At 36.9% G+C, this 22,227-nt stretch overlaps 2 protein-coding genes and 1 long non-coding RNA gene across 12 annotated transcripts in view; 1 reads left to right on the forward strand and 2 right to left on the reverse strand.

Moving 5' to 3' along the window:
- The window catches only part of LOC149017083 (uncharacterized), a 73,934-nt gene that overhangs the window by 41,347 nt on the left and 10,360 nt on the right, over nt 1-22,227 (forward strand). For 3 of the 8 annotated variants that reach the window (XR_016172774.1, XR_016172769.1, XR_016172773.1), the window contains one exon: nt 3,376-6,023. The exons of 1 other annotated variant lie outside the window; for it this stretch is intronic. Coding sequence is in view for 1 of the 7 variants with exons in the window: in XM_089151395.1 (XP_089007521.1) it covers nt 5,975-6,023; nt 14,143-14,164; nt 14,279-14,324 (117 nt within the window). In the remaining 6 variants the exon portion in view is untranslated. Of the gene's footprint in view, nt 1-3,375; nt 6,024-14,142; nt 14,165-14,278; nt 14,355-22,227 lie in introns of all 8 variants that reach the window. 4 more of the 8 variants (XR_016172770.1, XR_016172775.1, XM_089151395.1 and 1 more) reach the window with 3 other exon arrangements.
- The window catches only part of LOC149017084 (MADS-box transcription factor 23-like), a 50,549-nt gene that overhangs the window by 5,960 nt on the left and 22,362 nt on the right, over nt 1-22,227 (reverse strand). For all 3 annotated transcript variants that reach the window (XM_089151393.1, XM_089151394.1, XM_089151392.1), the window contains exon 4: nt 5,300-5,361. In XM_089151393.1, coding sequence (XP_089007519.1) covers nt 5,300-5,361 — 62 coding nt within the window. The remainder of the gene's footprint in view (nt 1-5,299; nt 5,362-22,227) is intronic.
- Nucleotides 13,279-21,558, reverse strand: LOC149017085 (uncharacterized). Its single transcript, XR_016172777.1, has 3 exons — nt 21,458-21,558; nt 13,640-13,735; nt 13,279-13,546 (listed from the first exon to the last, which is right to left on the reverse strand). It is a non-coding gene; the product is annotated as an uncharacterized LOC149017085 (long non-coding RNA).

Below are 22,227 nucleotides of genomic sequence, written 5' to 3' on the forward strand. Positions count from 1 at the left end.
GGGTTTCTAGCGTACCGAAACAAAATGACACATCGAAATGAAAGTGAACCAAATTTCGACGAATTTCGTTGAAATTTTGGTCATTTCGGTGCTTTGATGAAATAGAGGAGTTTTGAGGGGGCATGTTGTAATTTCTACTCTTTAATTAAAAGCAATATTTCATTTCATGTAAAATTTCGAGTTGAGTTGCTGTTTCGATCAAGAGTGATTTCTTCCTTCTCTATTTCAACTGATCCTTTCAAATTTCAATTGCTTGCTCAAATCAAGGGGTATTTACTCATTTTTGCAGGAAAACGTGGGTGAAGGTTGATTGAACCTTATTCCATCAACATTTGGGTGTTTTCTCTAGATTGAGGCATGCCATCTTTCCTTATTCCATCCCAATGTTGATGAAAATAATATTTTTTGAACACAATGGGCCAATTTAGAAACTTAGGGTGTCCAATTTTTTTTATTTAATTTTATGATTTAAAAAATATTTTTTCTTACATGAAAATGCAAAAATTATCTCTGATAGATGTTTTGTATGGTGATGGAATAAATATATATTGAATTCCATAAGCTAAGCTACAGGCTATAGTGTAAGGGAGTGAAATACTTTTTGGCCTCTTAATTAATTATTTTATTTTTTAAAAATTTGTAATTTTATAAAAATTATAAAAAGAATGGGAAAATAGGGGAAATACCTATTGTGGTTTTGAAAATTATAGAAATATACGGAATGGTCTCTATATGTTTTAAAAGTGTTGCCCATGTCATTTTATACTTGGTTTTGCTATGGGTAGTCAATTTTATTGCCGAAAAAAAAGATTTTATATTTGATAAAAATACATGGGCAAGGGAAAAAATACTAGATTGGTAAAACTTTCAGGTTCTATGTATGACATAGTATTGGCGGGAGTTCATCTATGAGGGGCTCCATCTTATTCTAGCTCCCACTCATGGTCTGAGTCATAGTACGGTGGTATGGGGTCTTCCTTTATTAATTTGATGTTAGCGTATCCTGTTCCTATTCCTGCACACCAGCCAGCATACCTGTACCCGTGCTCGATGCTGGCGGCACCGTATGATCCTTTTGATAGGTATAATGGTGGATCAATCAGTAGTACATCGCTGCCTTCTAGTATGCAGACCCATGTCCTAGGAGTGGTTACTATAGTTGTCAAGGCACCAAGGCAACAAGGTATCCAAGGGGGTGAAGAAAACCAAGGTGACACCAAGCAACGTGATGAGGTGTCGCCTTGACAATTATGTTGGTTACCTTCAGTATGCTGATGAGGCCACATACATGGAGGTGGTATCTGATTATGTCCGCTACTTCTCAGCTTCTATGTTGTGGGATGCATATGTGACACAATCTGAGCATAACGCGCGTTGGGTCTGACGGATACATAGTAGTGGGATAGACCCAGGCCAACATAGTAGTTTGGACTCACTAGTTCATGATTGTTCTTGTTCTTATGTTTGTTATGAGCTATGATTGATGAGTTGCAGAGTTGGTATCTTGTAATTGAGTTCTGAGTTTCCGAACCATAGTTATGGCTTCTAGCATACTTATTGTTCTTGCATTCTAATTTAATGGAAGTTTCCATGTTTTCTTGTATATTATGTTTAGATTTATGAAAATACATGATCCAGTTTTATCCGCATCCAGCGGAGCATGTGCAAATCAAGAAGACCAATTTGTGTCATGTTCTAGTAAAAAATAATGTTGGAATTTTGTTTATTGGCCTTACATTAGGCTGTACGCTAAAAGCATGGTACAATATGTTTTGGCGAGATTTCGACCGAAAACTAGTGTCAAAACGCCAAGTGAAAGGAAATTTCAAACACTGCTTGGTATTGCTCACCAAGAACCTTAATAGAAACCATAATGGATGTTAGTCACCAAAAGAACCCAGTCAAACCTATTTCAATTTCTACTGGAGAAAAGAAAAACCTATTTCTGATCAGACAACTCTCAAAAAGAAAACACAACAGAGCTTAAGCAAATACTAAAATCTGTATTCTTCCCAATTGTTGGGGCTGTCTATAGATAATTTAACATTTGATGTCCTCCTTGGATTAGGAGTTGAAAACCAACTACATCTAGGACTTACACCTGGGAAAATGAACACAATTTGGTGCTGGATCTGCATCAAAATACAATGCTAGGTAGATGGAAAAGTCATAGCTGAACTCCCCAAAGGAGATTTCCAAAACAACACTACCACTGTAGGAACTTAAAAATGGAAGGAAGCAAAGAAGGTGGCTGAAGAGCCAGACTGGAAACCAAATAATATCCATCATCAAGCAGATAAAGATCATTCTGCGCTCTACTAACTCAATTGTTGCCCAATCAAGAGATCCTGAGAAACACAATGAGAAGGGAACAATGTGACTTCCAATTAGGATTGTAAGTTAGACTACTAATGGACAAACTTAGATGACAACAAACAGGCCCTTCTTAAAATTGTGGGATGACTTCCATTGACTAAATTGTGCCTTTACCGCAGCAGGAACTGTACCTAAAGAAAAGGTTGGATAGACCTGTCATGTGATCTGATGTGTCCTGCTGTCGGTAATCCATGTAGATGTTGAAATAGATAGATGCTATGACAACAAAAGGGGTACCTGAACTGGCAAGGTTGGAATAATCAGTTGCAACAGCCGATGCAGAAGAAATAGATGCTGGTAGAAGACGATGACAGGGAAGAGCAGCCCTATATAAGTCAGATGTCTCAGTATGGTTGGACTAGCTGGAGTTACCACAACCTCAACTACGGCCACAACCAGAAGCATCAATATGATGGCCATGAAGTTTCTAGTAATACTCCCTGGCGTCATACTTCTTTTGGACAGTAGTCACACTTCACAGGGGACCTTGGTAGAGGAGCCGGGAGATCATGGGTTCTATTGCTGGACAGAGAGCCAGAAAAAAGGGCATTCTCTCTGGAGGCTTCCAGGTTTTGGAACAGCAGCGAGCAAAAGTTCTAGAGATTCAAAACTTTATCCTCCCTTGTGAATATTAGAACCCAGGCTTATTTTGCAGCTTCTAGATCTACACATCCCATCTTAGAAATAGGATTTCTGGTTGTTTGCCATTAAGGTAGGCCACATGATAGACTTCCACTACTGGATTTTCATGAGGCCAACCCGCTGAACCCTATCTGCCAGGCTTAAATGGGCCACTCATCCATTCACAGAGTGTGAATCTAGATGCCCTTTCTGACAGGGCCAGCATTATTAGGCTACACTTTAGCTTATTTTCGTCCAATGCTATGGGATGAAGACCTTCAAACTTTTATATATTTTTTGATCATGTGTATTGTCATACAGTTACTCATTCTCATGTAAACCCTTCTATTGACATTTTCTCTTACCCTTTACGATCAGGATTAGGTATGAACTACAAAGGCCTTCTTTGCGGTTTCTCCCCTATGAACAGGTTTCACATTTTGCCATGGATGCTGGGTGCAGTCCCTATTAATTCTGGAACTGTAAATGACATGGAATTTAAATTCAAACATTATTTGCAGGTATCTCCAACATAATTCCTCAACGCCAATTAAATGCATTTCTAGTTCCAGCTTCCAAGACATCGACTCCTAATGGATCGATCTTTTTATTTTTTTTAAATTTTTTTATGATAAAGAGAAATTTGGATTAAGATTATAAGTAGTAGCTACAACTAGTATGAGACATAGTGTCTTCGTAATTAGACCATATGTGTCCAGCAGTCAAACTAAGTAACCAGTCCCTTGTTGTGTCCTGTTTTGGATTACACACTCCTAGTTTCGATGTGATTGGTATCATCATCGCTAATAAAGGAAAAAAAGTGGGTGATAGTTGTGGTATCTCCTGCTTTTGGTTAGATGTTTGTCTAGGAGTTTGATCACACCAAATGTACCGTAGTTGTACATTGGTTTGATGAGCTCTTTGTATTATAGTCCATATAGATTCTTACTCTTTAATTTTTTGTTGGTGATTTCTAAGTTCCAAATTCTCACTGTGTTCTATTTATTAACATATGTTGTCTCCTCATAATTGAACTCCATGCATCCAACCTACATTATCTATTCATTTTTAAAATAATAATAATAATAAATAAATAAATAAAAAGACTATCTACTTGGTTTGTGGCTTAAGCTCCTTTCATCAAGGGCCCTTGTGTTTCTTGCTCTTCATGTGAATCCATCAAGTTATCCTTGCCTTGGTACACCATTACATTTCCGATGACCTTATGATAAACTGAAAGTATTTCAACAGCAAGCGCTTGTCCATGTTAATTTTTTTGGATGTGGATCAAGAACATGCCTTCTGTCCCCGAATATTATTGCCATTTGGCACCTCATACCTCCAGGAAAACTGGGGTTGAATCTAGTTCCCTCCCTTGAATCCCATGGAGATAAAAATTGGGTTTCTGGTACTTCAGTGATAGTCAACTTGACACACAGGGTAATACACTGTCAGAAACTGGTCATTTTGGTATTTGCCAATCAAAAGTCTGTCCTTAGACTTTCCTCACGCTACACAAGCTCATTTTGACAATTGTAAGACCTACTTTCAACATTGTTCAGTGAAAGAGGAGATAATATAGATCCAACGCAACAGTGTGTCCCTGTTTGACTGTTTCTTACAACTATAATTGGCACTGTAATGTGAAGGGCAAGTGGTAGACATTTTATTCCCTTCATTTGAGTGGCTAGCAGAAAAGCTACAGCTTGTCTCTAGGTCTCTTAAAATTCACCTCAGGCCTTGCACTCAAGTTATTTGTATTATAAAACAATTTCCAGTGATTAACTTGATCAAATTGGTCCATGATACATTGCTTTGGGACAAAGGGTCCCTCTGCTGATCCATCTTGTCCTCTTTACTACTTTAATTGTTCTTTTGTGGGGAGAATGGTTCTCTTCTAGATTCACAAATCTCTGCTTTAGGCCTAAAGGATAGTTTACTTTTATAGGAAGTCTCAACATAGCACAAATAGCAATTATTATAACTCACTCTAAAATTGTTTTGATTGGATCTTTCTGTTGAAATTTTGTTCGTCTTTTATCACTCACTTTAAGAAAGATGCAGATAATGCTACATGTCACTACTTCTCCGTCATCATTTCTAGTCACTAAAATATTTGGTTTATTAATGATTCAGTCTTAAATCAATGATGTGAGTGTGAAAAATGCGTACAAATAAAACTTGACTGATTATCATATTTCTAGATTTTTGCTCTACCTTTTATGGAGCTATTACTATTTCTTTAGGTTTCTTTTGCATGTAAAAATCTGTAGAACTCAAATTTAAATGCAAGGGATTGCACCTGTGATTTTCTTGCAAGTTCTGCAATTGTTGCCTCAAGCTAGCAGCCTCCCTTTGCCAAAACTAGCGAGCACAAAAACATAGTTTAAGTTTGAGCAATATTGGCTGTTAAAATTAATTCTTTCATAATGCTTACATAGAAAGATAAAGCACTACTTATTTCCATAAATGCATGTATTCAGGAAAATGAGAGCTTTAAGAAGCAGCAATTCTTGAATTGGTAAATTAATGATCATAGATGGAAGATTCTATGTGGTACAACCACAAACACATGCAAGTAAAATTTCAAGATAATAAATGATAAGCCGGACATGCAATCTCTATTTATGTTTGTTTTCTGTATTTGCCTTCTGTTGACTCTGGGGTTCTTCTATTATATTTATCATTTTTAAATTTTAATATCATTTCTCTCTGCATGTATAGGGTAGGCTCAATATTGGATCATTTATTTAGGGATTAGTTACGTTGTGAAGTAATGCCACAATGCTGATATGCTAATCAATCATATGAAGTGCTGAATGTAAATTTTGGAGTGTCTTGGCAACCTAAAAAAAAAAGAAATAACAAATAGGACACAAAAATAAGCGTGATTAACACAATTATCTACTTAGAAGTTTACAACAATGAGCCAATGACTGACTGACTGACTGACTGTGTACTGCTTATTGTTGTGAAGCGAACAAGGGTGAAAAAGAAAAGGAATCTGATGCATGCCCAGCGGCCAGGTTAGTGAATTAATTACAACAGACAGTTGCTTTAGGGGAGATAGCTGGAGTTCATCTTTTGTTACAATGGAAAAATATATATATAACTACTTTGTTAATATAATATTATTGAGACATAAATGTGGAGATATGGCTATTTTTGTGCATATAATTAATTATAAAAATCAGTATAGGGTGAAAACACAGGAGGGAGGGGAAGAAATCATGGAGCCCTTTATGATGGAAGGTGCTTGAACCAACATGATTTCTTTATTACTTTAGTTTGGGGTACTAAAAAAGAGTCCATATTCATCTAGAGCCAAAGAACTTGCGAATGCAGGTTCTATTTATTTATTTATTTTTTATGAGACCTGGCTCTTGTATCAAAGGAGCTTTATGATGTGAATGTACAACAACAACAACAATAAGCCTTTTCCCAACTAAATGGGGTCGGCTACATGGATTCTTGCCCTCCAATCAGTTCTGTTCAAGGCCATGCTAGATACAAGGCCTAAGCTATACATATCCTTTCTCACCACTTCTTTAAGGGTATCTTAGATCTACCCCTAGCTCTTCTAGTTCCTTCAATATGGATTATCTCACTTCTCCGTACAGGGGAATTTATAGGTCTCCATTGAACGTGGCCGTGCCACCTCAAACGACTTTCTCGAAGCTTATCACTTATGGGAGCAACTCCCAAACCAACTCTAATATGATCATTTCTTATCTTATACAATCTAGTTTTGCCACTCATCCATCTTAGCATTTTATCATTTTTGCTACACTGAGTTTATCTATATGATTCTTTTTAACACTCCAACACTCAACACCATACATCATAGCTGGTCGAACAATGGTCCTATAAAATTTTCCTTTAAGCTTTAATGGAATACGCCAATCACATAAGACCCTGGACGCACCTCTCCACTTCATCCACCCTATTTTAATTCTTTGGGAAACCTCATCCTCTAAATCACCTCTTTTACTATGATTGAACCTAGGTACCTAAAACAATCACTCTTAAGGAATCTCTTTATAGTCAAGTATCACCACCTCATCATCTGCCCGATCATGACTAAAGTTACAAACTAATATTCTGTGTTCGATTTACTAAGTTTAAAGCCTTTTGATTCCAAAGCTACTCTCCATGATTCTAATTTGGTATTAATCCCCACTTGGGTCTCATCAATCAACACAATATCATCCGCAAAAAGCATACACCAGGGGACCTTATCTTGAATGTCTTTGGTTAATTCATCCATTACTAGTGCAAATAGATATGGGCTTAAAGTTGACCCTTGATGTAGCCCAATTGTTATCGGGAATTCATTATTTTATCCCCCCACTGTTCTAACACTAGTCACCGAACCATCATACATATCCTTAACTATATCTACATATTTACTTGCAACACTTTTTTTCTCTAGTACTTGCCAAATTAACGCTCAAAGGACTCTATCATAAGCTCTTTCTAGGTCAATAAATACCATATGAAGGTCTTTCCTGCATTCTCTATACCTTTCCATAAGTCTCATAATTAGGTAAATAGCCTCCATTGTAGATCTTCCCGGCATAAACCCAAATTGGTTCTCCGTAACTGTAGTTAAGTGTCTCAAACGGGTTTCAATTATTCTTTCCCATAATTTCATCGTATGGCTCATCAATTTAATGCCCCTATAGTTATTACAACTTTGAATATCTCCTTTATTTTTGTAAATTGGAACCACGACGCTTCTCCATTCATCTGGCATTTTCCCTGTGCTCATAATCTTATTAAACAACTTAGTCAACCAAACTAGTCTATGGGTTCCTAAGTTCTTCCATACTTTAATTTGGATTTCATCAAGACCTTGTGTCTTGCCGAGTTTCATCCTCCTTAAAGCTTCTTTTACTTCGGACATCGAAATTCTACGTATATAAGTTCGGGCATTGGTGCCTTGGTGAAAGGTGTAATTGTCCGAATCATAAGTGCTTGAAGAATGTTCATTTAGTAAACTAGAGAAATAGGTTTCTCATCTTTTCTTAATGTCCTCCTCACAAACTAATACTTTACCATCTCCATTTTTAATACATCTAACATGGTCAAGATCTCTACTCTTCCTATCCCTCATCTTGGTTATCTTATAAATAGATTTTCCCCCTTCCTTTGTGCCCAACTAATTGTATAATTCTTCATACTTCTTTTCCTTTGCTTTTCCCACAATTTTCTTAGCTTCATTTCTATCTAACCTATACCTTTGGAGATCCTCAACATCCTTAGTTCTTTGCCATGTTTTAAAACTACATTTTTTATTCCTAATGGTAGCTTGAACCTCACTATCCCACCACCACGTCTCTTTATAAGAATGGAGCTTTCCTTTTGATTCACCTAAGACATATATAGCCACCTTCTTAATACACATAGCCATTTCATCCACATTGCATTGGTATCCCTTTTAAAATCCCATTTTCCTTGTTTGACTACTTCATTAACGCAGGATTTAGAGCACTCCCCTTTCAAATTCCACCATCTTATTCTAGGATAGTTTACCTTGGACCTTTTATGTGTTCTTGGGACTAAGCACATATCTAAGACCACAAGTCTATGTTGTGCAGTTAAGCTTTCCCTCGGTATCACCTTGCAATCCTTGCACAACAATCTATCAGTCCTTCTAGTTAGGAAGAAATCTATTTGGCTTATATGCTGTCCACTTTTGAAGGTAATTAAATGCTCATCTCTCTTTTTGAACTAAGTATTTATAATAGATAGATCAAAAGCAGTAGCAAAATCTAAAATTGAAATCCCCTCCTCATTCCTTTCTCCAGAACCATATCCTCCATGTACATTCTCATATCCTCTTTGATCTTTTCCAATATGTCCATTTAAATCACCTCCTAGGATAATCTTTTTCTCCTTGACGAATTCCTTGCATTAATCCATCCATATCATATTTTCTCAAAATTCTAGCTTTAGACTTTCATCTAATCCTACTTGAGGTGTATATGCACAAATTATATTTACGAACTCTTTCCCCATTACAAGCTTGATAGCAATAATCCTATCACCCACTCTTTTAACATCCACCACATCATTATACCAAAGTTTAAAGTCATCCAACTCTTTGGCTTTTTTACCCTTCCATCTAGTCTCTTGAATACAAGCTACTTTAATCCTTCTTCTCCTCATAACATCTATCAATTCTAAGCTCTTACCAGTTAAAGATCCTATGTTCCAAGATGCCAATCTAATCCTACGCTTATGGACTAGCTTCTTTACTTGCACTCGTCCACGGCGTGGGAACCCTTACCTACTTATCACCGCATCCGGGCTCTGATGCAACGCGTCGCTTACAGGGGACGCCCTAGCTAACCCTTGCCCACTTATCATTACACTCGGGCCATAGTGTAGCGCGTCGCTTCTTTTGTCGGGGAACACCCTAACATAGCTTTTATCATATAAGGTCAAATCCATGAAAAAATGTTTGGCTAGACCTTTTCCAGTGCAGGCTGCCGACCTGATGCACCAACCCTCCTCATGATGTGAATGTACTACTTGGAAATTTTGCAGTGTATCTCATTCCATGTAAAGAGATTTTTCCAGAATGCTTCTTTAACTTTGTGTCATACTTACCCTTGTTTATGCTTACGTGTTACTACTATTACTTTCTTGTCTTTTTTATTTAACCCTTTGGGTCGATTTAGCCAACCCCATTAAGTTGGGATAAGGTTATGGTGGTGGTGGTGGTGGTGGTTGTTTGATGAATTTAATCTTAAAGAAAGGAAAGTGATGCTGAAATTACCATGTTTGATAATGCATATCATAGCCAAAGATTAAGGATGTAAAGGACCTACAAAGGTATAAATTGGCTAGGAATGAAATCGAGAAAATTGTGGCAAAAGCAAGGAAGAAGTATGAAGATCTATATAATAAGCTAGGCGTTGAGGAAGGGATTAAGGGAAAGAAACTATTTATAAGATAGCTAAGATAACTTACCCAAAAATAGTAAAGATCTAGACTATGTTAGATGTATTAAAGTAAAGATGGTAAAGTACTAGTATGTCTGAGGACATCAAAACAGAGATGGCAAGTTAATAATATACTTCACAGTCCCCATGGAACCAATTTTCGAACACATATAGAACTACGATGTCCAAAGTAAAGTAAACACCATGGAGGATGAAAGTAGGCAAGGCACAAGGTTCTGATGAAATCTGAATAGAAGTTTGAAAGAACTTAGGAACCTATAGTCTGGCTTGGCTAACGATATCGTTAATAAATTATGAGCATGAGGAAAATGCTAGATGCAGGAGAAGCATTGTTGTCCCAATTTACAAAAATAAAGGAGATATTAAAAGATGCAATAACCATAGAGGCATAACACTAATGAGTCGCACTATGAAATTATGGGCGAGAGTAATTGAAAACTGTTTTAGATAAGAAATCACTATAACAAAGAACTGATTTGGTTTCATGCTAGGAAGATCTTCAATAGAAGCTAGCTACCTTATTAGGAAACTTATGGAAAGGTATAGAGAGTTTAAGAAAGTTCTTTTTATGGTCTTTATTAGCTTAGAAAAGGCTTATGATAAAATGTCTAGAGACTTAATTCGGCAAGTACTAGAGAAGATAAATGTTGCAAATGAATATGTGGACATTGTTAAAGATATATATGATGGTTAAATGAGAAGCGTAAGAATAGTGGGGGGACAAGGTGGTGAATTTTTGATTATAGTAGGGGCTACATCAAGGATTTTTATTTGCACTATAATTGACGATTTGACCAAAAACATTCAAAATGAGGTTCCCTGGTGTATGTTTTTTTGCTGATGATATTGTTTTAGTAGATAAGACGTAAATATATATTATACCAAGTTAGAAATTAGAATCATAGAGAGCAACTTTGGAGTTAGAAGGCTTTAAACTAAGAAGCATAAAGACGGACATCTGGTGTGTAACTTTGGTCATGATCAAATGGATGATGAGATGGTGAAACAAAATGAGAAGGAGATTCCACAAGCAATTATTTTAGGTATCTTGGCTCAATCAAGGTAAAGAAGGTATTTAGAGGATGATGTTTCCCGTAGAACTAAATTAGGGTGGATAAAGTGAGGAATTGCTTCTAGGGTCTTGTGTGATTGACGTATTCCTTTAAAGTTTAAAGAAAAATTCTATAGGACTATCGTATGACTAGAAAGGTTGTATGGTGTAGAGTGTTCGGCTGTAAAGAAGCATCATTGTATACTCAGTGTAGCACAATGAAGATGTTAAGATGGATAAGTGGCAAAACTAGGAAGGATAAATGATCGATCATATTGGAGGTGGTTTAGGAGTAGCTCCAATAAATGATAAGCTACAACAAAGTTGTTTGAGGAGGCATGACAAGCATTCAATGGAGGCCTTTAAATGCTCTTGTACGGAGAAGTGATTAATCAAGATTGAAGGGATTAGAAGAACTAGAGGTAGACTTAAGATAAATTTAAAAGAAGTGATGAGAAAGGATGCATAGCTTAGGCTTTGTATCTAGTATAGCCTCAAATAGAGCTGATTCGAAGGCTAGGGTACATTTAGCCAACCCAATTTAGTTGGGATAAGGCTTGTCATTGATAATGCATATATTCTATTTTAGCAACTTTACTACCTTATAGACACTTTCTAATGGTGATCCATCACCAAAATAGGTTGGTTTATGAGGAATAAATCTAGAATTGGGTTATACACATGTTGTGCGTAATGTTTAGAGTATTGGGATCAAATATATCATCTTGGTCTAGTGATTTTAAAAGACGTATTTATCATAGTATATTGAAGATGCATATTAAATGGTTACAAAAACATGTGGAAATGGTCAAAATACACATGGAATTATAATTTTTGGAACAAAAAAACAATACATAATTAATACGATAAAAACACTAAGATGTCAAATAATGTATAACTAAACATTAGCATTAGATTAATATTGTTCTAAACAATGATACTCATATGTTGTGATAGTTTGAAGCCGTTAAGAGTATTGGATGAAGTCCTATAGCTCCTTGATTAGTTTTTTAACGTTAGATTATTCTTCTTCGGTTCTAGAAGGTCATAGAAAGTGTTTTTCTCAAAAATTCAGCCCAGACAACTAATCATTAGAACCAGCCGAAATTTTGATCTTGCGGTCTCCTAATCCTAAGGGAGACTCGATCTAAACTTGATACCCAATCTACCCAGCCAATTGCCTAAAATTTCCTTCCTTTTTTTTTTTTATTTTTTTATTTCTGTCCTATTTACACAAGGAATCCTCCATACTCTAGATTTGATGACATGATTTAGTTGTAACTTCCAACATCTGGTCAACTCTTGATCAACTTGACATAACACCTACAGCAACCCTACTTCATGTGGTCTATGCAAATATAGTTTCACAATACATTGAATGCTTGTAGATATCTCTGAGCTGGTGCTCTTAAGATATATACAGTACAAGTAACTAGTTTCCATGGTCTGAATGTAGTCACCAAGTTGGTGAACCAAGAAGCAGTAATCGTACTTTTGCCCCTTCTTATTCATAAAAGTTGTTTTAGTATGGATAAAATGGTCATTCAAAATTAAAATGACCAAAGTACCCCTGCATTAAAGAACTTTGGGAATAAGACATGGGGCAAAAATGTATTACAACCTTGTTGTACCCAACCGTAGCTACATGTATCATGCCATATGGGGTTTGGGTGTGGGTATGCGTGTGCGGTTAAATTTTCTTAAGTGTGTAAATGATAAACAAGTTTGGCAGCTGCATTTCTGACAGATCTCCTTGTCTGAACGTAAAACCATGAAGGCAGGGGAACTCCGCATATACCATTGTAAAAGTTCTCCTACAGACAGTAGACATGGGGATGTTTGTATGTTGGGCTGGATTTTATTTTTTGTTGGTAGACTGTGTATTTGACTTTCTGAATTCAAAAGAAAAATATCAAGTCATCAAAGAAAACCTCGTAAAACCATGCAATTTGTTTTCTCACTGTTTCAAATTGGATATATGGAAAAATGACCAATTATAATGGTTCTTAGGAAGATTGTGGTGGTCTCTGCATTTGACATCGGGAGAAGAGAAGGGGCAGATATTTGGCTTAATATTTTGCTCATGATGGCATATATCTGGGAAAAAGGAGACATGGAGAACAATGCCAATTGAAATGGTTCTTGCTTCTTGCTTCTCTCTAATTTTGATTGTCACAACTTCAAATATTGCAGTCTGTCACATGGACAACTAGCTCAGTTGACAAGAAGTTGAGTGGGAGAGCCTCCATATGGCTACCAGATACTTAGTTTAGTTTGAGGTGTGTTATTCAAAGGGCTGAGGCTTGAGTAAAATGATGTAGAAGCAAGGAATTCTATTTAAAGGAGGCCTTAGGAAACAACATTTCACCAGGTACAAACCTATTGAGAGCTTGTGGTTGAGTTGATCTGAGAGTACATTGTTCGTAGAATTAGATTCAAAAGATGATTTGAAGGCTCAGAATCCAATCTATGATCCAAGGAAACTAGTGACTGGCAATCCGCTGATGGTCTGGAATCTGGAGACAACCTGCAGAAAAGAACCAATAACTATACTGTGAGGTACAAGTGAAGCAGATGGGGAAGGTGGATGATTTGAGACAGAACTAATATTGTGACATACCCTGTGATGGCTTGATATTTCTGCCTTTTGCTTGATATGGAGGCATCTAAACCTGCCGGAAGATTGTAGAATGCTGGCAGATTTCCAGTGCTACTCCTGTCCCATTGAGGATAATACATACAAGGACTAGACTGAGAACTTGTGGCATGATATTATGCTTTCATAACCATCACGTATAATAATGAACCCCAGTTACTTAATGTAGATCCGCCATATCAGTGGATGGGTTAGTGTACTGTGGCAGGCTTTGACAAATTTTACCATCTTTCCTGGGGTGCTTCCTGTATATTCTTGGTAATTTTGTACTTCTAGTCAAATATTTTATTATATAAAAAGAGACTTCTGTTGCTAATTTTCTTAATGAGTTAAGATACATGAGTTCTTTTGAGGATTGGGATTTGATACTGCCATGTTTGGTTCATGGTGAGGGAAACTAGATATCCAGATCTGCTGGCAGAAGTTTAGGGTAATTTGACAATTTGCCTGACCATGACTTGTTGCAGACACCATGAATTATTTAGAGGAGTAAGATTTGAGACAACCTAATTTGGCACATGGTGAAAGAAACTTGATTCCCAAATCCTCTGGCAGAAATTCTGGGTAATTTGACAGATTTGCCTGGCAATGTACTTGTTGCAGGAATGTAACTTATCAAGATGGTTTCCCTGGTGTGGCAAATCTATGAGTATTTGAAGATCTTTTGGCTTTTTATTTGGTATATTCCTGTTTCTTCTTTGTCCTCTTTTGCCTTCTTATTTTCTCATTGTAGCAACAAATTTTTAACCCAAATGCTTTGATCAATACATGAAACATTTAGCATTCTCCTCTACCATGCTTGTTTATGATGGAATTTGTTGACTGGAAACAAGTTCTAGAATGCTTTAACATGCAAACAGGCTATACGTTGTTGCTAATTGTTTTGTTAATACTGGCCCCTGACCTATGCTAGTTACTCAAACTCTTGTCATAGTTCCTTATAGATTGCCGTGGGGAATAAATGTAGAATGGATTGGATATATCAGCTCATTCTCCTTTTTACTAAAATAAATCTGAGAGATGTTAACTGACATGATGCAGGAAAAAAAATTATGCATTCGTAAGAGCACAAAGTATAAAGAAGAATGCGTAGGATGAAAGCTTTTTGCAAAAAGCACGAGAGACCTGGGCAGTGGTTTCCGCACTGAACTTCCGTTCCATGAAAGTTTTATGGGCATAAAATGTACTGGATTAATTCACATGAGTCATGGAGAGCAACTTTGGAATCAAAAGGCTTTCCAAAGGGCTTTAAACCAAGTAGAACGGAGATGGAACATTTGGTGTGTTATTTAGGTTGATTGGATAGATGATGAGGTGGTGAAACTTGATGAGAAGGATATTCCACAAAGTGATTATTTAGGTACCTTTGCTCAATCATAAATAAAAAAGCGATATAGAGGATGATATTTCCCAAAGAATTAAATATGATGGATGAAGAGAGGTGCATCTGCGGTCTTGTGTGATTGATGTATTCCACTCAGAAAATTCTATGGGACCGCTATGATATATGGTACAAAGTGTTGGGCTATTAAGAAACATCATAAGAAAAATGACGAGCTAAAATGGATGTGACAAAACTAGAAAGGATAAGGTGAGGAATGATCACATTAAAGCTGGTCTGGTAGTATGACAAGTTACGAGAAAGTCCTTTGAGGTGTTACTACCACGTCCAACGCAAAAACCTTAATTGCCTCTGTACAACGGAGAAGTGATTTAATCTAGATTGAAGGAACTAGAAGAACTAGGGATAGATCTAAGATAACCTTAAGAGAAGTGGTGAAAAAGGATAGGCATAGCTTAAGGTTTGTATCTAGTGTGGTCTCAAATAAAGTTGACTGGAAGGCAAGGATCCATGTAGCCAACCCTATTTAGTTGGATAATGCTTGGTGTTCTTGTTGTAGTTGTTGATTCACTTATAAGTCAGTGGCTACGGAAGTCCTCAATGACTTACTATCTGAGAGGATACTTCATTGGAAAGCTAGTGAAGTTGGTAGGTGGGTGATGTGAGTAGTTTGACTGCTGACTGCTGAACTAACTTGCTTCTAACCTAAACAAGCAATGTCCTTACTCTAATCTACCCTTTTTTGGGGTGGGGGTGGGGAGGGTTGGTTGCTAGCACACTTTGATGTCCCTCCTATAAGCACCATTTTTGTTAACACAACAGCCATCAAACTATTGTGTGTTGTGACCAAACTACTGTGCAGGCTATTGCAACAGCTTTCATGCTTGTGTATCTATTGTTGTGGCTTCAAAAATGATGCAGGCAAGCTGCATGCTATGTAGGGATTTTGAGACCCCAAATATGTTTTGGGGATCCAAATCTTTTTTATTTCTTCAGTAGCTAAAAAGGTGGATTCTGTGATTCTAGAATTATCTAGTTTCAGTGTGGCACAATCTCTGTTGATGCTGTTTTATTTGAATTTCTTTCCTGTGTATTTGTATCTGATTCTGTTCTACTGCTCCCTCTTCACCCCTCTTCCCCACTACCCTCAGAAAATAAATAAATAAACAAAAAAAACAAGAAGCATGATCTGAAATGAAGAGAAACTCCACAAGAAAAAAAAAATTTGACTCTTATTTTATGTAATTTTCTTTTATTAGTTTGGGAGTTTTGACACCTTAAAATTTAAATTTCACGCAGACATAGTCGATGATTGGAATCATATGTAGTCTACATCAGAATGAACTTAATGCACTCTTGAGATTAACTTGTGTGATTGAAATAAAATTTTCTGATGTATGCATGGAAAAAATTCGAGGGAAACTCGAGTATTGACCCTGTGAAAATGGAAAACTTAGGTCGAAACCTGAGAAATTTTGTGGAAATCTGGGATTTTTTTGGCAAATTTCGACAGGTTTTAGGGAGTATTTTGGGGTGGAACTATGCATTTAAGCTAATTAGAGTATAAAGAAGACAATGGCACATGCATTTTACACTCTTAGCTTCTTCTTGTCATCCGTCAGAGGCCTACCATGCTGCCAACCTATGTTCAACAGTTATTTTTTACTCAAAAGTGGGTGCTTGATATAAAGTCACAATTGTATATAATAATCATCGTGAAAACACAAAACTGCCACTCTAATTTTAGTCTAAACACATGTTACTTATAAACTAAGGTATTCGCAAACATTTGGGAATTTTTTCCTACTTAAAAATATTTTTTATAATTAAATATTAATTATTAGTAATTATTAAATACATGAAAAATCAGAAGAAAAAAATTAGTAGAACATTTCAAAAATCAAATCCAAAGACATGCATTTGTAAATCTAGCTACTAGAGACAACACATTAATTTAGCTCAATCTAACATCATTTGAGCATGAAACAAACAAAAAACTGTAGTCTTTTAGGTATTTTTTATAATCAGGAAAAAAAAAATCATAGCACACTTCAAAAATCAAATCCAATAGCATACATTTGTAAATCTAGCTACTAGAGACCATGGAATTTTTTTTTAAGGAACCCAACATCATTTGACCATGAAACAAAGAAAAAAAATCAAAAATTTGGGAAACTTAGTTATAACCGCTAAATATCCACCAAGACGAGCCAAAATCACAAAAAAAAGTGAGTTAAAGTGCTTGAGATGAGCTAAAATGATCTCAAAGGGGTCGATTTTTTTTTTTTTGGGGGGGGGGGGATGAGGTTTCCCAATTCGCCTTCCGCCTTTGTTTCGTGCCGAATAAAAGGATTTTAAGTCATTAGCCTGTCTGGTCCAGCCGGTTGGAACCATGTTTCGACCCAGTTCCTGAATTTTCCCAAGTTTCGCATGGTTTCGTCGAATTTTCCCAGGTTTCAAACCTTTTTTTTGTCCATCATAGTTTCATTTTGAGCTTCCAAGAATGGAAAATCTTCAATATTTCAAGTGAATTTTGTTCCATTTTTTAGTCAATTCCCAAATACAAACCTCTGTTTAGCATGAGATTTGCCTTTAACTTGGTATTTAAAAGCAAGCTCTGTCTAGCTTGTCTTGTGGCAAACGGAAATTTATGCCCAGTGTTTAAAAGCAAGCTCTGTCTAGCTTGTCTGGTGTTACACATGACATTTCTTTCTTAAAAAGGTTTTCAGAATGTCAGGATGCTAGTTTGACTCGATAGTTTTCACACCTATGGTGTTCCAACAGGTAGACATACATGCACATATGGTCTTTCTGTTGATCTAATCTATGCAGGAAAGCTGAGTGGTGTTTGAGCTAGAGAGAAAGTTATCATGAATGATTTTAACCAGGGAAGTTCTGGATGAGGTGCCTTCATGTTGCTTTTTGCTGATGATATTGTTTTGCTGGATGAGACAAGTAACGATTAATACCAGATAGGAGGGGTGGAGATCAACCTTCGTGAATCAATAAATTTTTGGACAACTATAACAATGATGCAGTATAAGTGTATAACACTACGACGGATAACAAGATAGTCAAAATTGATGATAGAGATGGCATAAAGTGAATTTTTTAGAGGGATAAATCCTTAATGAAGAATGCAATATAGAGGATAATTTCTCAAATGAATTAAAATAGGATGGCTGGAGTGGAGAGATGTGTCTAGCGGGTTGTGTGATCAATATATTCTTCCAAAGCTTGAAGGAGAAATTTTGTAGGGTAATACTGGTTATGACGTCGAATGTTGCAGGTATACCAAGTGTAGTGGAGATGAATATGTTAAGATTGTATGGTGGAAAAACTAGGAAGGATAAAGAAAAGAATGACTATATTACAGCTAATCTGAGAGTTGTATATGATAAGGTACAAGAAAATTGTTTGAGGTGATGGGGCAATGTTCAAGTGAAGTTTTTGTGCTGTGCCGATACAAAGGGATGTGATCCGATTTACATTCGAGCTAAAGGGTCTAAGGGAGGCCTGAAATGGACCTAGGAGAAGTAGTGAGGAAAGACATTCATAGTTTAGCCTTATATCTTGTATGATCTAATGTCCTTCTTGTTGCGTCTTGCACATGCTAATGCAACATGTATGCGTCGCCACACACATTCATGCATTTATTTGCCCACCATACAGAGAGTTTGAGATCCTTATGGTGTTCCAACTGATTCACTCATATTTTGATATGCACACGTCTGTTTTTTGTGTGGGTGCTCACACACAAACAAGCAAATTAGTCTATGTTCTTATATGCTGAGGGTAGCGCTGGGCTGCAGTTTTCTATAGCTGATATTTGTCATTTTCTTACAAAGACTAGAAATATTGGACTTGATGAGGTTGTGCTGGCGGATTTGGAGGGTGTCTTGAAACTTTACACGCCTAGGCATCTGGGAAAAAGAGGATAAGAAAGAATATGCAAATACTTTCACAATTATGCTTTTTGTTCGCTCAAACAAAGCTTTCAGACAGGCTAGGATAGAAAGGCTGATCCATGTGAAGATAATTTCTTCTTGACCCATGTGAAGATAATTTCTTCTACTGATGCTTTTGTGCATCACTGAACTTATAACTGAGGAGTTATCAGCCAAATTTAATTTGGTTTTTCTCATCCATCACATTGCTAATCTGCAATACATTGGCTATCGCCCTGCATTTTTGTTGAGCTTCTGTAGAAGACCTCAAGCTTCAATTCTGCCATCCTGCTCATTAGTAAAATTATTTTTGTAATGCAATGGCTCTTTCTTCCAAATGTATTACTCGTAGAGTTTTTCCCCCCTCAGCACCACAGAAGAAAGATTCATCAGAAAAGAAAAGTGAGAAGAGCACATAGATGAGTCCAAACAGGCTAAAAGTGGAAAAATAAGCGGAGATGACCACATCAACCAACCGAATATCCTCCACTTGTTTTGTCTATCAACAACTTATACAATGTGGGAACGCAAGCCAGAGACGGGGGGAGAAAAATGGAAAACAGAAGTTGATGATCTCTACTGACTAAACAACGGGGATTTTTCTCTCTGGCCTGTAAAGTTCTTTAAGTTCCTGCTTTCTCTTCCCAATCTGGCGTAATTAAGCCCAGCACCCAGCACCCAGCACTGCCATGGATTCTTCCACAAAGCCTCCTCTCCTGAAGAAGGCTTTCTGGTGCATGTCGTCCTGTTGTTCAAACTAATCTTGATGACTCTAAGACAGGTTAGATTTGGCAGTGCACCGCCCAGGTGTCGAGCTCTTTCTTGGGTTTGAGGTGACAACATACCTTGTTGAAACCAAGGTTCGAAAGATCATCTCGAACAGCTATCGCAGTCAGGTCAACTTTCTTGAAATTCGTTAGTGATTTTTTTTTAATGTTTCAGAATGTTGCTGTGGTCGGAAAATGGCCATGTGGTCGGTAATAAGGGCCAAAACCTAAATCTATATATGTACACAGTGTTTGAATGATATGACTATATGAGACATAATTGGCAAGTAAAACAAGTACATTATCCGATAATGTATGAAGAAGGCACACAATTTATGAAAATTTATTCCCACATTGGCTTTGGGGAAGAGACCGTGCTACTTGACAACCCCTGGCATTCCCTAAGATCATGATGTATCTTAAAACTTGAGGGGTTGACCCCGATGCAGATACCGTCATGGCTTTAGCATGGGGCTGTGGTGTTACTTATGGTATCAATGTGGACCCCAACATTGTACGGGCCCATGATATGTTATGCCATAAAGAAGGAGAATTCCATGCCCAAGAAACAACCAAGGCCATTGAACCCTTAAGGTTGGGCGAGAAATGGAAGAGGCATTGCAGGTGTCAAGCTCTTTAGTCTTACACTGGCTAGGGGAAGACTGGACTAGTTGATAACCACAGGCAGCTCTCTATGTTTAGAACACATTAAAACCTTAAAGGATTCACCCCAAAGCAAAGAATATCATGGCTTTGGTTTGGGGCTTGGTCACATTTCCATGACAACTATAACTAGGTATGGTTGTATTGATTGTCGTGTGGCTGTTAAATTCCTCTTACCATGGTGGCAGACTAGAACTCTTGAGGCATGAGATAAGATGTGGTTCTCTGGGTAATCCAGCAAAGTAGCTCATGGTCTTGTTTGTTTGGTACATTGTTTGGCTAATATTTCTGTTCGTCTTTTTCGGCGGCATTGAAGATCCTCCTCACCCCCCGAAAAAAAATTAAAAAAATTGACTTTGATTTTGTGGTCCTGGCAAACACTCTCTAGAAACTTCAGACCAGGAATGTCTAACCTCTGAAAGCTAATCATTGATGTTTTCAATCAATTGTTTCTACTAATAGTAGGATGATATTCTCTTGGAATCCCTTTGGCTGCCTTACCAACCTCCTCATAAAGTATTATAAAGGTGTATTGGAAATCTATTTCCATCCTGGTTTGACTCTTGCAAGTGATCAAACCAGTGCTTGAATCTCAAAATTTTTGACTTTCTATCAAAATCTTGAAAACAAATTATGGATATATATATAAAATTGGGTAGGATAAAATAAAATTCTTAAATATTGAATCAAAAGTTGATGATATATGTCTTTCTAAGTTGAGGATAGGATTTAAGAAGGTTATAATTGGGGAGTTTGATAAAACAACAAAAAGGTCATGTTCATGACTGAAGTATCAGTTTAAGTTTACAAGTACTGATCATCATTGGTCCTCCCATCCCCTAGGAATTAAATGAATCAAATCTCTAGTTTTTCAAAAGAAGAATTAGGAATATCATTGCTCAAGTTCCTAAAGCTTGTGCTTTCTTTTTCTTTTGGATTTTCTTCTTCTGGACCCTATGGAAAGTTTCACTTTTTATTTTTTAACCCCCTTTTTGGGTAATGGGAGAGAGGAACAAATGATATAAAAACAGGATGCCATGCTGCCACAAGGAATGGAACTTACCAGCAGTCACAAATCTATCATCATCCAAAATCCAAGCTCCCAGTGATATTGCTGCCTTTTCTTCTGATTGGAAACCCATTTGTCTCACACAAGAATTTTATTCTAGAAATGAATCCTGAAAAACAACCAGCAGCTTCTCAATTTTGAGGAAACAAATTCCCTAAATATTTGAAAAGCATTACACTTTGCTGTGTCATTCTTCTCTGTCTCACAGATTCAATCTGATTTGTATATCAGAATAGTTCCCACATTTTGCAAATATGTTTTCTAGATTTGGGAACATTCTTGGGCAGAATGTACTTTCATGCATGCTAGTCTCTTTCAGAAACAGTTGCCGTGAGGTGACAGGTGAGGATTTGATTCCCGAGAGGGTTTCAGCAGAGACTGTCAATGGTGCTGGAATTTCTAAGGAAACTCCAAGCCATTCCCTTTCCGTGCATGTGGTGGAGAAATTTACTAGGCATGTGCATGACAGGATCCACCTCCTCTAAATGCATTTCTAACAGATTATGTCAAGTTTTTTATTGTTTTATTTGCTGGAAAATCAGTTGATGTGAGAACTGCATCCCTGCATAATCTCCGTGCTCTATAACCTTTTTTTTCTCGCATTCCATCATTATATCAAACGTCTTACAACATTCTGTGCTACTCTTCTGTCAAGCGAAACGCACTATCTTTTTAGTGGAATGTTGTTGATACATTCTGCAACTGTTCAATCAAGAAAAACAAACTATCTTATAGTGGAATATTGATACATCCTGCAACTGTTC

This window comes from Hakea prostrata, chromosome 4 (assembly GCF_041222555.1).
Source record: "Hakea prostrata isolate BN-2017 chromosome 4, UWA_Hpros_2, whole genome shotgun sequence".
NCBI lineage: Eukaryota > Viridiplantae > Streptophyta > Magnoliopsida > Proteales > Proteaceae > Hakea > Hakea prostrata.